The following is an 18,378-nucleotide window of genomic DNA, read 5'->3' as shown; positions in this document are numbered from 1 at the left end:
GAAGAAGGACCCCGAGTATTATACAGATTCGTTTGCAGAGGTGTCACTTAATGTGACTTTCCTGGCTAGTACAGATCCATCTCAAACAAACTTCTAAAGCTTGGGCTACTCCTCTGCTCAACTCTAAATCCACATGAAGAAATGTTTCCTATTCAATTGGCACCACATCCTAGCAGGATTTTTTGTTCTTCTTTTTTCTCTACACTTTGCTTTTCAGATGGATTTTACATCTATATATCTTTATTATGTATATACATATATATATATATTACATTTTGCTTTGCAGGAGGATCATTTATGTGTGTGTATGTGTATATATATGTGTATACATAAATATATATTTATATATTATTTAATAGATATTATATATATATTAGAATTAACTGAGAATGTTTCATAAGGACAAATACATCACTAAGTCTCTCATTCCTTTGCTACTGTAGAAATGGAGTCAGGAAACAAGGGGAAAAAGAGCCCTTTCACCACCAGAGACTCTTTCCTTACCTTCTTGGACACCGTAACCCTTACAGGAATTGTGAAAGAATTAAATGTGGGAGTGCTGGAAACCCAGAGCATGCAGCCTGATGCACAGAGGGCTCTTCATAAATGGTAGATGGCATTAGCTTCAAGTTGAGAAAGAATGTTTGCTTTTTGCTTCCTAGTCAGGAAAAGCCCTTTTGCTTTGAGGGACTAAAGAATGTTCTCTGACTTCCTGAGTGTTCTGTGTGTGTACTTGCCTCTGCTAATGTGTAGTCTGCCTTACAAAGTCAATTTGCCTGACTTCATGTTGGATGAAGGGAAGCTGTACATGAAGATGGAGAGATACAGAGGGAAACAAGCCATGATTTCAGTAACCCAGTGGCCATGACAGCCAGAGGCAGAATGAAGGCTGACTGAGACTAGATATCCGCTGACCACCTCTGGACCCAGAGGGGCAGCTGTTTGGGCTGACACCACACCTGGCAGCAGGGCTGACGTGTCCTCCAGACCTGCTCTTCCTCTGACTCACTGTGTCGATGCCCATCACTGGCTCATGGCTTGGTAGCTACCCAGCCATGCCCTCAGCCTCCCTTTTCCCTACTGTCGACAACTGTGTGTCTGGCATGTGACACACACAATCAGACTGAGAATGTTTCTGTTTCTGTGTTAACTGCAGTGTCTGCCACCCTTTCCTGCTCTCTCATAGCAGGTACCGAGTCAGTCCAGACAGCAGCTGCCTCTGGGCTCAGTGGGGATCGGCCGATCTCCAACCTCTGACCTTCCTTCTGCCTCCTTCATTAATTCCACTCACATTTGCTCCAGTCAGGCCCGGAAAATAAAACAATTCAGGACAAATATACACAGGCCATGGGAGATCTACTAATGCACTTTGTCCACTGCCCCAAAATGACCCATGACAGCTGGTAGACATTTTTTAGATTTCCCAGTTAGACTGGTTCTACGTTTTGGGTCTCAGATTCTCAACACTGATAAAGACCAGTGAAACAAGTATTCAATTACAGCAAAATGTATGCTCTTTGTCAGAAAATTTTAAAAAACAAAGTCCAATAATATTATTCAGAGAACATTTTCTTTCTTTGCGTAAAATCTTCCTGGTGAGAAGAGACAGAAAAAAACCCAAAATTCCATACATGGGAACAGGACATAATGACTTCCATAAGGAAATACAAAACCAGGAAGACACAGGCTGGAGGAGGGTAGGGTGGGAGGTCAGTGGAGCTGGGTGCATGCATGTCTGTGTGTGTGTGTTCTGCGCACATTAGGGGTCAGGTTATCTAGAAGAATTCTATCAGGAAGAGATAATTTACTCAAGAAACGAATTGAGGAAACTATCTATGCTATCTAAGTTATCTAGGGGAAAATTTCAGAGATACTGAATAGCTAGTACAAAGGATAGATCTTGCTTGACATTTTTAAAGAGCAACTAGGACAACATAGCACAAAATACTTGAAGCTACAGATAGAGAACGCGGTCGAAGTTGCTTCTTTCTTTTTATCTAAATAAGGTCAGTTCTTTATTGAAAACAACTACACTTCATATGGTGCATAAAATACGTGGCAATTTACAGCAAAAATTAAAGAAAATAAAATTAGATAGATTTAAATTGGAAGCTAGTTGCAAAGGCAGAAGTGAGAGGGGATGTGAAGCTGTGGCAATGGTCCAGGTGAGAGACAGTGAGCAACTGGGCTGTCATGGTAATAACAGAGGTGAGGAAAAGTCATCAGACTCCACATAGACTCTGAAGTTGTGACTGACATGATCTGTTGAAAGACTGAGTCGACAGGATATGCCTATGGATTGACTGTGGAGTGTGAGGGAATGGAAGTCACTGGTAACTCCAGGCATATTGGCTCAAGCCAACAGCTGGTAAATGCTGTGATAGTTACTGAGAGGTGGAAGCCCAGGAGCGGTAAGTTTGGTGATGGGAAGGATGTGGAGATAATAAATTTGGTTTTGGACACGTCTATTTGACATCCAAAAGAAATGGAGTCTGGTGCTCAGAGGGGAACTTGAAACTTGTGTCAGGGATGGATAATAACCTGAATATATCTAATCCCAACCAGAAGAACATTTCACAATGAATTAAAAAGTTCTATATTTCCTTGCAGATTTAATTCTTTATTCTTTCAGAAATAACTGAAAAACTGACATGAGGGAAAGCGGCTTGTCAGTGATTGCTAATCTGGGACTATGACTAACAGAATATTATGGTATAATCTCTCAGCATGATTCCGGGACATTTTTCTAGCATGGTTAGGCTGGATTTCCAAATATCTTTTCTCTCGTTTTTGATTCAGAACATTTTTTTTTTTTTTTTTTTTTTGCAATGAGCCAAATAGTTTAGAAGAAAATGCAGGAAAATGATCAAGAATGAGCTCCTTGATACATTGTATATTCTGGTTCAAACCTAATACATGCACAGATACACACAGCACAAAACACACTAACTTTAATATCCTGCGGAGAAGGTAATTTGCTGGGTTACATACATGCATGTTAAATGGGAGCATTTATTAGAATAAGTCACACCAAAAGAACACTTTCGCACAGAATATCTGTATAATGGAAACAGGGATTTCTGAAAAATAGCTGCAGTTTTCCAGGTGACTTTACAAGGGCAGGATGAGTGTAGATAATTTTTAGAAACATTCTGGGCATGAAAGGCAGTTGTGGATCCAGCCAAATAAGCTGCAAACTTCCCAATGATTTATTCACTGCTTTTCTACATTTTGTGATAGCAATAAGGAAGGTGTTAACTCTAACCTGCTAAATGTTTGAACCTGATGCATTTTGTAATCAGCAGAATAATGGTCCCCAAAGATGCCTACGTCTAACTCCTGGAAGCTGTGAATATGTTGTGTTATATGGCAAGGATAAACTAAAGCTGCAGATGGGAATTAAAGATGCCAATCAGCTGAGCTGGAAATAATGAGCGTGCCCTGGCTTCTCCAGGTGAGCCCAATGTCTGGCTTCTCCAGGTGAGCCCAATGTAATCACAGGTTTCCTTAAAAGTGGAAGAGGGAGGAAGGTGTATTGGGTCAAAGTGATTCAGTAAGAGCAGGATTCAGTCTGTACTGGCTGCCTTTGAAGATACAGGAAAAGGCCCATGGGCCAAGGAGTGTAGGTGGCTCCTAGAAGCTGGAGAGGCCAGTGACATTTTATTCCCCTAGTGCCTCCAGAAAGAACGCAGCCCTACTGACACCTTGATTTTGGCCTGGTGAGACCAACTTTGAACTCTTCACTTCCAAAACGTAAGTAATACATTTGTGTTGTTTTAAGCCAACAGCAGAGGTGTCGTTTCAGTCTGTAGTCATTGCTACCGCAGGACTAGGGAGCTGGTACGCATTGCCGGGACTCACCCCTGCTCTGGCACTTGGGCGGCACTGTAGGTGCCCGTGTTCGTGGAGGTAGTCAGCAAAGGGGGGCTCTCTCGGCTGGGCTGGCCACGTCTGCTTACAGAGTGCTCCCCTCTTCCACGGCGGTAAGAACATCTGTTCTTATTAGGCCAGGTGGTGTTTTAAGGCAGTTCATATTACTACTACTAAAAAAAAATAGTGTGTGGTTCTCCCAGAAAATTATCTTTCAGCTTCCCTCTTTTCTTCTGTTGTTTATTCTTTTGACCTTGTTTGAGTAATGGCACCTTTTAAAATGATGTAGCAGATGAGATTATTCACTTCGAGTGAGTCTGTGTCCTGAACTACATTTTGTTAACTGAAAGTATAATACATAATGAAGCTTGTTCTGTTACTCAGAAAAGATTCATGTATTCCTGTTTTAAGTAACAGGGATTCTTTCTTTTGAACAGGGCTTTTACTACTCTGAAGATTCCATAAATCTGGCAGTTATTTCTAGTTTTCTTGGGTATTTCTCAACACGAATTCAGTCCAGCCCTTGAAGCTGTCAATGTGAAGCATGTAATTAGTATGAATGTGGATTAATATATTAATCTATTCAGCTAATCAAATGTCAGTGATTGATACGACAGCTGTACAATCTCTTACCGAAAGCCTTGGTATCAGATTTGCTCTAGATTCAGATTCATTTCATATATTAGAAAGGTCATACTGTGTATATACCAAATATTAGTGACTAGGTGGTAATCACGTTACTATTTTTGCAATAAAACATATGAATATTCACATTCAGCAGAGTAACTAAAAAATTCAAATAGCCCCAAAGTCAGTACATTCAGGTTTTGCTGCTAAATAAATTTGTGTCTGCTTGGGGTTCACCATTTTAATAACTTTGCTTTTAGAATTAAAAATTGCAGATAAGCAACTGTGGATCTTTAATAATAGGAAACATTAGCATAGACAATGGGTAAACCCAGACTAAAACATAAAAGCCATAAAAAGATAGAAGAAGAGCATCCAAGAAATACATAAGGCTGCAGAATGAATTTTTAATGTGTCCTTAACATAAAAGTAGAAGCAACACTATCCCTAGGAGAGAGCTGGAAATGCATTCTGTTCTCCTGGTACAGGAAGGTTAATACGATGACCTTGAGGGCAGGGGAGGTAGCTGTGGTCAGGAAAAGATACTAATAACAAAGATAATAATGTGCTAGGAAAGATAATAACCTTATGAAAACATAATTTTCATTAATCAAGGGTATTAATATTTTAGGTATCAAAAACAAATCTTAAGTTATTTTAATATCATTCATTCATATCTAAAATTAATGCCTTGGTAAAGGGCAGAAACTCTAATAAGATGTAATTTATTGTTAAGGCAGCAATGATAAAACTGGAGGACAGCCAATATCAGCCCATCTTTTTAAGAAAATGATAAATATGAGATAATTAGTGAACTTTATTTCTAGAAAAGTAGCTTTGATAGGAAAAATACTAGACGGAAGGGACATGCCTGGTGAAGAATATGATAATTATGACTCAGCTCACATTTCCCAAGAGTAGATTACTAACCTCTACCACAATTATTTGCTTATTTACTAAAAGAATGAATGAATGAATGAACGAACGAACAAATGGAGAATATGTCCCTGAGGTGATGATGTAGCACTTCAAGAAACACAAATCAAGATGGTTACCAGTGGTAGGGAAGGGGCGTGGGGGCGGGGGAGGAGGTGGGGATAGTTATTGGGTACAAAAATTAGTAAGAATGAATAAGACCTAGTATTTGACAGCACAAGGTGACTACAGTCAATAATAATTTAACTGTACATTTAAAAATAACTAAAAGTGTACAATTGGATTGTCTGTAACACAAAGGATAAATACTTGAGGGGATGGATCTCCCATTTTATATGATGTGATTATTACGCACTGCATGCCTGTATCAAAGTCATGAATCCCATAAACGTATACACCTACTATGCACCCACGAAAAGTAAAATAAAAGTTTTTTTAAAAAAAGGAACTCAAATATCTACATAGGTATTTTATAATCCAAACTTGACAGCCTCTCTTTTTGCAATTTTACAACTTTCAGCAAATTCCCCATATTCTCTCCATCTCAGTCTGAACAGCCATTTCACATCTTACACCTCACTGTTCTTTGTGTATCCCATCCATTATCCATGCTTTTGTTTGCATTACTTCTGCTTTCTGAAAAATCTCCTGAATTATTTTCCAGCAACCCACATGGTAATGCTTTCTCCAAGGCCTGTCATTCTCAAGTCTCTTTGGGTCTGTGTCTCATAACTGAACACTCACAAGAACCATCTCTGGTTTGTTTTATGGGTTCTCTCATCAGTAGCGTTAACATTTTTTTCACCATGCAATTTCTGTATAGTTAGTCATAAAGTAGGAAATGAAGCTGTTAAATGGTTACAATTTGCCAGTCACAGTGATGGAGGATGAAGGAGATGCAAAGATAAAGCCCTATCCCCAAAAACCTTTTAGCTCAAAATGGTGGAAGGCTGAGTCCTGAACCCTCATAGCACTACGTATCACTGTGTTAGTCCAAAATGAGTCCTAGAGATGTCCAGAGCCAGGAAGCACCATTTTCGGTGTAGTTGTTCAAAAAGGGCATCCTGGGAGAGGATGAATTTCACTCATTCATTCAGGAAACATTTCCTGATGTCCTACTTCTGTTAGGCACAGTTAGGCTTTAAAGGCTGAGCTAGTTTTCCAGAACTGCTGTAACAAAGTGCCACAAACTAGGTAGCTAAAGTGATGGATGCCACGCTTCCAAGATCAAGGTGTCTGCAGGCCGTGCTGCCTCTGGAGGCTCTAGGGAGGGATCTGTTCCATGCCCATCTCCTAGCTGCTGGTGCCTCCGGTGTTCTGTGGCTTGTCCATGCATTATTCCAATCCTCCCTCCTCACAGGGCTGCTTCCCTATGTGCCCTTGCACTGTGTTCCCTGTGTGTACATCTGTCTCTGCGTCCAAAGGTCCTTCCTGATGAGGACACCAGTCATATTAGATTAGGGTCAACCCTCCTGACTACATTTTAACTTGATTACCTCTGTAAAAACCTTATATCCAATTAAGGTCACATTCTGAGGTATTGGGAGTTACGATTCCAACATATGTTTTTGGGAAACCACAAGTCAACCCAGAATAGAGATGCAGGGATGAAAGGCTGAAAGGCACAGTGACTGTGAAAGGAAGCTCACAGGGTGAGGGGGCACCGGGAAAGTAAATCACTTGTTCCAGTGAAGCGCAACACATTCCTACACGTGGTAAGATCATGAGAGGTGACGTCTGTTATTTTAAGTGTTCTGGATTAGTAAGAACCTTAACCTTTACGCTCTTTCCCTGCAGGCTAGTAACCTTTCAGAGTAAGCAAAATTGGCAGATGGCGTTGCCTTGGCTATGGCTTCCCTCTGAACTGTTTAACTGGATAACAAAAATGCTGACAGTACCTTCATCTTGATGTATTTTTTTTTTAGGAGGAAGAAAGAGCCAAATTACAAATACGACACAGACTCTGTATTCGAGTTCTCTCTTACAGCATCTCTTTCACAGGGAAACTGTCCACAACATTTTAAACATTAATAATCAATGCAGAGTAAGATTTTAAACAGATACAGATTACTTCCAAACACTATGTAATAAATTATTATTATTATTATTATTATTATTAATTATTAAGATGGAGTTTCTCTCTTTTTTGCCCAGGCTGGAGTGCAATGGCACGATCTTGGCTCACTGCAACCTCTGCCTCCCGGGTTCAAGCGATTCTCCTACCTCAGCCTCCCAAGTAGCTACAAAAGTTAAACAAAAAGTGACTAACCCCCTCCAAAGAGGCACTGACATATATAATCAGAAACAGAAATAATGTCACTGTTATGAGGATATTTACAGAATCCAGAGACTCTCACAGAGATCTGTAGTCTATTTACTCACTCCTGTAATCCCAGCACTTTGGGAGGCCAAGATGGGTGGATGACCTGAGGTCAGGAGTTCAAGACCAGCCTGGCCAACATGGCAAAACACCGTCTCTACTAAAAATACAAAAAAAAAAAAAAAAAGCCAAGTATGGTGGTGCACGTCTATAGTCTCAGCTATTCAGGAGGCTGAGGCAGGAGAATTGCTTGAACCTAGGAGGCGGAGGTTGCAGTAAGCCAAGATCATGCCACTGCACTCTAGCCTGGGCAATAAGAGTGAAACTCCATCTCAAAAAAAAAAAAAACAACAAGAAAAACTCAATCTGGCCACTGATAAAGGACACATGATTATTCAAGTTCAAAGTCTGTGTTCCTATACTTGTCATACATACAGAAACTGCTCATGTATTACATTTTGAAATTTCAGTGTCTTTCAAAAATACCAGATCAAATCAGAGAAAATAAATGAATTCAACCTACCACTTTAAAATAATGCAGAGGCAATGTTAAATTACTCTATTAAGCAAACCAAGAAAAAATAAATTATATATGATTTGTATTATTTTTTAACTTCCACACTATTTAATGGTATTAAATACAAGATTGTCTTTTAACGCTTTCAATGAAATAGGTATCTTACTTTCACTTAGAACATTTTTTTCAAAGTAATTCTTAAAATTCTGTTTTTCTAATAGGTTTGCAGCAATAGGTAGCAATCATTACTATTAGAAAACATACCCAGATGCTTTCTTCTCGGCGATACTGTTTCCAGTTTCTCCCACCATCACTGAACATCAGGAGGTAGCTGGTCACCCAGTCAGAGCTCCCATATCCTCCTTGGGTGGCCACAGCAGTGACCTCCATTCTCTCTCCAAGGTCAATTTGCAGCCATTGGTATTTATTTGACACAAGTGGGGTCCAGCCACCAGCTCCTTTTTGGAAACAGAAAAAGTGGGAAAATGGTAGAGGAAGAAGTTATTTAACACAGCTGTTACTAGATTAGAAAATGATAAAATTATGAATACATATTAAGAAAACAATCGATTTACAGTAGAAAAATAGAAGAATTACAGGTGGCTGGATGAACCCTAAGTTGTGTTCACATTTAGCTAGATGACCCCGACATTCTAGAATGCAGGTGTCCTACTGAGCGGAGAAAATGTTTGTTTAATGCAGGTGGCTAATACAGCATTCCTGTCAATTTTTGGAACTAGCGTATTTCATAGCCCTTGTGCAAGATTTGCCTTTTCCCAACACAAGAGACTAAATTCCAGTAGTAGGAAGTACAGTATTAAGCATTAATAAAACAAAGACGGTTAATATATTGACCTTGCACTCAAAGTGCTTACAGTCTCATAGGAGAAATGGATGTGTTAAAGGACAATTCAAATATAGAGTGCTTTGTGAGGCAATCCCACTTACATGTGGAATTTTAAAAAGCTGAATTCACAGAAGTACAGAGGAGAGTGATGGTTACGAGGAACTGGGGTGTGGAGGAGACACTGGTAAAAAAACGTACAAAAAGGTAGGGAGTGGCAAATGGTAAAGGTGAGTCATAAGCAGGTTCCGGTGCACTCTGCTCTCTCTGGCAGTACTGCCGGGAAACTGGGGCAAGCCTCACACAGTGCTCGTCCATTTTGGACAAGGAGAAGGAGACTGTCAGGTATTGAAGAAGACGCGCGCACAGCAGAAAATTTGCTCTTTTTGTGCTGACCAATGCTACATCTGAAACGAAAACATAGGAATGCTCACTGATGTTTTATTGATGTTTGTTATTTTTCTAGTTTAACAGAATTACGGGACACTCCAGAACCACAGCTTCTTTAATAATCAATGTCTAGAAAAAGAGAGTACTCTCTACAAACAATTCCCAAGTCGAGGAGTCAGCACACTTTTAACTCCCTGCTGCTGCCACTTACCTGAAGGCTCTGATAGAAAGTCTGAAGTTCTAGACAGTTCACTATTATTCATTGACTTATACTGTGTATTTTATTATTGGAGGTTTTATCATTATGTCATCATTTGTAAAGTCTTTAGTACTTTAGTACATGTCCAAAAAAGTTTCATATTATTAGAATACAGCTAGGAGTAAAAACAAGTGAGGACATTATACTTTAACATAAGTTATTATGGGGAAGTGTTGAGAAATATAAATATATTTAAATAACATTCATATTTAAATAATAAATATAAATATTTGGCAACTATCTGAATGGAGGACCACACTTAACTACTGTTTCCTTATGATTCCCAAGTTTACAGATTCTTAGAAGTCAGCTTCTAAGATATTTTTGTAGTGAATCTTTGATCAAAAATATTTTTTCCTCTGAATGTACGATAAGCACCTCTTAAGTCTGTATTTTATATATATATATGTATATACACACACATATATAGATATAATTTTTGTTTGTTTTGCTTCTTATTATTCCATGTTTTGGCTTTTGACTTGAAGAGTCAGGAATTTGATCCAGTAGACAGGATGGAAGATTAGTGGTAACCAACACTGTGCATCTGATTGACACTAAAACATTCCATATCTTAACCCAGACAGCTAGGAGGTGGACACAGCTTTTGTTCAAAGTTGAATGTTCTGCTATAGACCAGGGGCATCCTCCACTCATGCAACAAGGTTTCCTGGATCGGGCAAGATTTATTCTTGGATGATCTATGGCAATACTTATGTGAGCCCCTGCCAGAGACAGTGCACGAACGTCTTCAGCCGTCAGTGGGAACTGCTTCCACAGTTTCTCCTCTCTGCTCACTCCTCCTTCCAACTTAACTTTTCAGAATGTCACAGAATTCCACCTACTCACTTCTATAATCACTCAATTTAACAATGAATATTTATTGAGCATTTGAGAACTCTGGGTCAGGCAAACAGTTCCCTTTAAATAAATTTTGCATTTAATTCCTAATGTACCTTTAAAAGACAAGGCCTCATTACTACCCTCTGTATGAATGGCGGGCAGCTGACCTATGTTTACGCATTTAGGAAGTGGCCCACAAGCTCTGGATCCAGAACCTGTGCAATTAAATATTTTTATTATATTATTTTGATGATAATCATGGGATGTGGTGGTTCTCAAATAAATGTAAAGAAGATGTAAAGCAGTTTGGGAGTGAGCAGGTCTGGCTACCTAAGGAAGCAGCCCCCGTGCAGCAGGGCAACCTCTCCTACTCCTGGTCAGGCAAGGCCCGGGTTTCAGAGGGTTGACGGTGCAGTGCCAGTGGGGTTTTCTCTACTGGTCCTTCCTGCTGACTCTACCAGATCTATTGTTCTCTCCTAAGACTACGTAAAATTTAATTGGTGGGAGATCCTTTTGGGGTTGGTCTAACTAGCAGCCAATAGTCCTAGGTACAACACTACTGAAACTGTGTATCCTTTTCTGTTTTTATTATTATCATTTTATGGGGTTGTTTTTTGAGACAGAGTCTCACTCTGTCACCCGCCTGGAGTGCAGTGGCGAGATCTCTGCTTACTGCAACCTCCGACTCCCTGGTTCAAGCAATTCTCCTGCCTCAGCCACCCGAGTAGCAGGGATTACAGGCACCCACCACCACACCCGGCTAATTTTTGTATTTTTAGTAAAGACGGGGTTTCACCATGTTGGCCAGGATGGACTCAGTCTCCTGCCCAGCTCGGCCTCCCAAAGTGCTGGGATTACAGGCATGAGTCACTGGGCCCAGCCTATTTTATGGTTGCTCTAAAAGACCTGGGAGAAGGTGGAGGAGATGCTAAGAGCCAACCCATCATCTTAGGCTGGATGTGGTATACGGGGAATTTTATACACAGAGCTGAAACTTTTGAGGAACTATTCAATATTTTTGGTTCTTCCCCTCATCTTGGTTACTCAGCATGAAGGGCATCTTCTTCAGCTTGTATTTCATAACCTTTCTTTGGTATTTTCACTCCCTCTCATTCCAGGTTTAGAAAAGTAATTACTATGAGAACACATGTGGAGAAGCACAAGGAGGAAAATGAGTCTACACGGTTCTGGTGTGCTACCCTGGGATGGTGCGTTCTCAATAGAGGAAGCGGGAGCCGCTGGCCATCCCTCTTCTCTGCATCCCTCACTGTTTGTTAGTTGTTGGTGTTCACAGTTGCACCTCTGCTAACAGATGACTCATTTCAGTAACTTGATTTTACCTTTGATGAAGTAGTATTCAAATGCAAATAAGCTATATCTTCAGCCATTACTGATAAAGTAATGAAATTTTGACATTAGCAAAGAATTTCATCAGGATGTTGTAGCCTCAGGAAATCTGCAATCCCAGCTGGGTTATAAGGGTAAGCTGATGTGCACACAATTTAACTAAATGCTGAGTGGAAACGGTGGGAAACACAACGTAACTGACCTGTACACTCCTGGATAGCACAGGACTGTGTGCCTTTGTTCAAGGCAGCTTTGAAGGTTGGTGTAGAAGGCCACTATGGGTAACAGAGAAAGGAGGTTGGCTGACTCCACCCCCAACTAGCGTGTGGTATTTGTCCAGTCACTCAGCCTTTCTGAGACAAACATGTTGTCCTTTGATGTTGTCCTTTGTTTAAAAAAGAAAAGCGGCCGGGCACGGTGGCTCAAGCCTGTAATCCCAGCACTTTGGGAGGCTGAGACGGGCGGATCACGAGGTCAGGAGATCGAGACCATCCTGGCTAACATGGTGAAACCCCGTATCTACTAAAAAATACAAAAAAAAAAAACTAGCCGGGCGAGGTGGCGGGTGCCTGTAGTCCCAGCTACTCGGGAGGCTGAGGCAGGAGAATGGCGGGAACCTGGGAGGCGGAGCTTGCAGTGAGCCGAGATCCGGCCACTGCACTCCAGCCTGGGCGACAGAGCAAGACTCCGTCTCAAAATAAAATAAAATTAAATTAAATTAAAATAAAATAAAGAAAAGCATAAAGTGGGGAGGGGGGCATTAACAGTCATATAAATCACCTCACAAGACTGTAACGAAAACAATGGGATAACTGACACTAAAGCACTTTGCAACTAAATTATTATTCAAATGTGATGCCACAGTCAATTTTTGTTTTCTTTAAACTAAAACAAATGAAAGTCTTCTATTTGTTAAGTCAAAATTATACATATACTGACTCCTTTTCAACCTGGAAGTGTCTTTTCATAGTCCCTTCTAGTCTATGGTCACCAAAACTTTGTACACAAAACGGGGGAAGCAGTTATGTTCCCTGGCTCAGCCTCTCCCCATCACAAACGTTTCTTCTCCACTTCACCCTCCTCCTTTCCCTGCCTCTCACAAGACACTGCACCTGAGTTAAAGTGTCACAATTCTACCCCACAGATCCTGTGAATTACGAAAACCTGGAGCCCTCCATTCATAATATATGTTCTGACACACACGTTTCATTACTGGAATGAGACTAAAATATGCTGAGCGACAGAAACCTTCTCTTACACTTTATATGGCTTGAGGCAGTGGATGTTATTTTTTAAAGGGTAATTGGTTTTCATAAAGGCTGTGAAGGCAGTGAAGACGCTGAGCTACGCAAACTGTTTTGTCCCTAAATGTTCACACAGCACAGAATTTATCTTACATACCATTTTATCCATTTTTAAGTTTTCAAGTTCTGAGGAAATTAAAGTTTTGCCACTTATTTTGTAACGGAAAACAAGGGAAAAGGGGGAAGTGAGAAACTGTGAAGCATATATTGTATGCTGAGAATTCTACCAGATATTTTCACGCATATTATCATTTTTTATTTCTAAAAGCATCCAGTGGGTTGTCTTTATCGTATCCACCTTACAGATGAGAAAATAAAATCACTAATTAAAACACATGGAAAGATATTTTTTAAATCAGCTTATGTTTCATTGTTATCCCTGTCCATGAATATATTCACATGATTTGTCAATCGCTTAGTACTTTCTGGTTATAAATAATTTGGCATGATTATGTCTCTATTTTATACAGTTATATCTGTTATAATTCTGCATTTACCTCAGGTCAAAGTTACATTTCACTGTCTGGGGCAGGGGCTCTGAAAGAAAAATAGAAACCCCAGAGCTGGAGGCTTGTTTCTGACTAACAACAATAAAAATTGCCATGACTATAGTATCTAGTCATAAGTGGCAGCACTGTCACAGAGAATGTATTGACTTTGTTTGCAGGGGAAATAATGCACAGGTAAATCATCATCATCATTATGATTATCATATCACCATAATCTTATACCTTCCTCAACATTTGATGAGTACCAAGGGCACAAAATATAAGTAAACAAAGTAAATGTTCCAAGCCAGCCACTATTAGAGGCTTCTATATATCAAGCAAACATAGTTAAATCAACCTTGTCCCCACGAGACACTTCCCACTAAGATAACAAATTGTTTCAAATGTCATTTTATCCAGATATGTTTGTTTTTTTTCCTTATCGAATTGCATTTTAATTCACATTAAAAATTTCAGGTATTACCTGGGGTGAGACGTGATGTAGGGACTGTCACAGCTCCTACACTCCAGTGAGATTATGTGTATTTACAGGGAAGAGAAGTGAAGCTGGCTTTAAATAAACTCCGTCATTCCACTTCTGAGATTTATAGGCTTTAAACAGCCATGCTTTTTGTCAGTAGGTCTGCCTTTTTGCAGAGGGGAATTCAGACATTTAACTGAGATCTAATTTCATTTAGAAAAAAAAAGGTCTAACTACACAGATATAGAATCAGGTACTACAGTCTTTTTCCAACTACGCTGTTTTAAAGTAAAACATACAGAAACCTTCCCTCACAATCTGTCTTTGTGTACGTGTTCTATTTCAGCAGTATTTCCCTCAACCTTAGCAGGTTGATGCAGAAAGAACATTCAGCCTACCAAAAATGTGTTCATAAAAAAAGAATTGCAATTATGGTTAAAATCTCAGAGTATACATAACAATTATAAAATGTATTATCTTACAAAATGCATCTATACTCCCTAGTATCTTTGAAAATGGACATAGAATAAACAAAAAACAAATAGTAGGTGTTAGACTTAAAATTAATCATATAAACAATCATATTAAAGGTAAGTAGTACAAACACTCCTATTAAATGGCAATGATGGTCAGATTAGATGAGAAAGCAAGGTCCACCTATATGTTGCCTACAAGAAATATACTTTAAATAAAAAGGGCTCCAATAGCCTAAGTGTAAACACATGGAAAAATATATATTACACTAACACTAGTCAAAAAAAAGCTGGAATGGCTCTATTAAACAAAGTAGATTTCAGTGCAAAAATTATAAAAGGTAAAGAAAATCATTTCCCAAAGATTAAGATGTCCTTTCATCTGAGGACATAATCCTGAACATGCAAACACTTAATAACAGGGCTTCAAAATACATGAAATGAAACCTAGTAAAACTGAATGAAGTAAATAAATCCACAATTACAGGAGATTCTAGTACCCCGTCTTGGTAACTACGCAAGACAGAAAATAGGGATTCAGAAGTATTAATTTATCACTATCAACCTATATGATTCATTGATATTTGTGGAATGCTTCACCTAACAGAAGAACATGTATTCTTTTCAAGTTCATTTGGAACTTTTACCAAAATAGACCATTAAATAAGTCATTAAACAAGTTTCAACAAAGTTAAAATCATTTAAATCATGTAAACTATATCTTTGTGATATACAATAGATTAAAATAAGAAATCAACAATAGTGACTTCTCTGAAAAATCCAGGAATATTAGGAAACTAATAACACATACTTCATAATCAATGACTCAAAGAAGAAACTAAAAGAGAAATTAGCAAGTATTTCAAGCTGAATGAAAATGAAAGTACAATTTATCAAAATCTATGGGATGGAGCTTCTGGCTTCTGCCCCAGGAAGTAGAAAGCTATAAGGAGCCTCATTTCTTCCCTTATTAACAAACTCCAGCCCAGGCTGGAGTTCAGTGATGCAATCTCAGCTCACTGCAACCTCCGCCTCCCAGGTTCATGATCTTTTACAAATGCATTGGAGAGTGCAGCTTGCAGAACAATCACCTGGCCTAAAATCTAAAGAGGTATGAACCTTGCAGGGAGAGATGTGAGCAGAAGCTCACCTTAGATAGATGAAACCAGAGGTCAGTAAGAAAAGTTCAGCTGGAATAGTTAACAAAATGGTGAAACCTACTATGCAGGCTGGTGGGCCAGTGAGAAAGACAGTGAGAAATCCTTTATCACCCCAGAAGCTCGGGGAGTGTTCCTTCTTGCAGGCTCTTGCTCCACTGGCCATTGGTGGAAACTCACATGCACTCCACTGACAACTCCACTTGGCCCTCACAGAAAATATCAGAAAGGGCCCTAATGGTTAAATGACTCAGCCTATAACCTTCGCCCTTATCTCCACTACATCTTGAATTTGGGGTGGGTGTAGTTCCATTCATCTCGGCAACTAACTGCGTAATTTAATAAAACCATCATTGTGCATTTTTCATACATCCAATAAATTATTTGATAAGACACATCATCTCAAAATATCACTTGAGCAGGCAAAGAAGCCACTATCTTCACTTGGTGAGTAGAAACAACCAGGCAAAAGTGATGGGTGATGGGCAAATAGGGCACATAAGGAGAGGGCTGGAATGGAGTCAGAGCACCCTGAGGCTGATTACGCCCCTCTGACTGTATTCCATTTCCCACAGGTAGTGTGTTTACTTTCTTCAGGGAGTGATTAAACGCGTGTATTTTCCTTTCTTATTAAATGTCAGTAGGTATCATGCAAGGAAACACAAGAGTGAAATGCTGAGAAGTGACTATTTTAGTGAATACCAAATTACCCGTCTGTATGTGACTGACTGCTCAGTCAACCAAAATCCCCTAACCCACCTCTTACTAAAAAAAAAAAAAAAAAAAAGAGATGGTAATATTTACATTTTTCCTAAGGATATTATGTAGTTAAGCTAATTATAGTTTATGAAATTGCTGTGAAAGCCTTGTATGAAAAGAGACATGCATTTATCAATTATTACATGTAATATGATAGTATCAAAATATGATGTAAAAGGAATAAACATTGCAATAATGTTTAAGTTGCTATTAACAAAGAAATGTTTTTTAGAGGCAAGTGCACATCAGGGAAAATGTGTGGTATTAGAATTATGCTAAAGTTTGCCCCATTGAATTCTTTGGAAAAAATATGACAACCTAAAAAAATCCAGTTGGCAAAAATTAATTTGAAAGAAATTGGTAAATCTCCACCATGTCCTACAGAAGTTCTGGAATGCCTCCCTTAACACTGATTTTAATAACTAAGCTCAGAGAGCTGGTTATAGGACCAACTGTTGTATTTTACCATTTTCATCATTGGTCACAGTCCTTCTGAATCAGTTTTGAAGCACAAATTAAACTGCCAGTCAGAAATAAAATGTCATTTAAGAAAAAAATTATTCTGAAATATAGCTTCACATGAATTGGCAAAGATAGTACCGAGAAGTGATGCGTACTCTTCACCCAGTTTCTACCAATGGTTACATCTTATAAAATTACAGTACAATATCAAAACCAGGAAATGACATGTCTATCCAGCTGTATGACATGTTTAGGCTCCGTAACCCCCACCACAATCAAGAAAGAGAACTGCTTCACTACCACAGCAATCCTCCTCATCGCTACCCTCTATAGTTACACATAGCAACCACTAATTTGCTTTCTATCTCCACAATTTCCTCAAGTCTTCAGGTTCCTAGATGGTCTGTCTTCCCTACATTTTTTTCACGCCCATGTTTGCTTTATATAGAAAGTGCATTTGAGCTTTGAAGAGAGCAGTGGATCTCCCAACACGGAGGTTGAGATCTGAGAATGGACAGACTGCCTGCTCAAGTGGGTCACTGACCCTTGAGTAGCCTAACTGGGAGGCATCCCCCACTAGGGGCAGACTGACAACCCCATACCACACACGGTGGAGTACACCCCTGAGAGGAAGCTTCCAAAGCAAGAATCAGACATGTACACTGGCTGTTCAGCAATATTCTACCTTCTGCAGCCTCTACTGCTGATACCCAGGCAAACAGGGTCTGGAGTGGACCTCAAGCAATCTCCAACAGACCTACAGCTGAGGGTCCTGACTGTTAGAAGGAAAACTAACAATCAGGAAGGACACCCACACCAAAATCCCATCAGTACGTCACCATCATCAAAGACCAGAGGCAGATAAAACCACAAAGATGGGGAAAAAGCAGGACAGAAAAGCTGGAAATTCAAAAAATAAGAGTGCATCTCCTACTGCAAAGGAACGCAGCTCATCGCCAGCAACGGATCAAAGCTGAACGGAGAATGACTTTGACAAGATGAGAGAAGAAGGCTTCAGTCCATCAAACTTCTCAGAGCTAAAGGAGGAATTACGTACCCAGCACAAAGAAACTAAAAATCTTGAAAAAAGAGTGGAAGAATTGATAACTAGAATAATTAATGCAGAGAAGGCCATAAACGAACTGACAGAGATAAAAACCATGACACGAGAAATATGTGACAAATGCACAAGCTTCAGTAACCGACTCAATCAACTGGAAGAAAGAGTATCAATGATTGAAGATCAAATGAATGAAATGAAGCGAGAGGAGAAGTCTAGAGAAAAAAAGGAAAAAGAAATG

The 18,378-nt window shown here is 39.4% G+C and overlaps 1 protein-coding gene across 1 annotated transcript in view; it reads right to left on the bottom strand.

Annotated features, from left to right (window-relative positions):
- LOC111528897 overlaps positions 1 to 18,378 on the bottom strand; it is a 102,044-nt gene that overhangs the window by 674 nt on the left and 82,992 nt on the right. Inside the window, exon 6 of the mRNA XM_031934010.1 lies at positions 8,535 to 8,728. Within this exon, the coding sequence (XP_031789870.1) occupies positions 8,535 to 8,728 (194 nt within the window). The remainder of the gene's footprint in view (positions 1 to 8,534; positions 8,729 to 18,378) is intronic.

Source organism: Piliocolobus tephrosceles, chromosome 14 (genome assembly GCF_002776525.5).
Source record: "Piliocolobus tephrosceles isolate RC106 chromosome 14, ASM277652v3, whole genome shotgun sequence".
NCBI classification, from domain to species: Eukaryota; Metazoa; Chordata; class Mammalia; order Primates; family Cercopithecidae; genus Piliocolobus; species Piliocolobus tephrosceles.
This window is presented reverse-complemented; position numbering and strand designations above follow the sequence as displayed.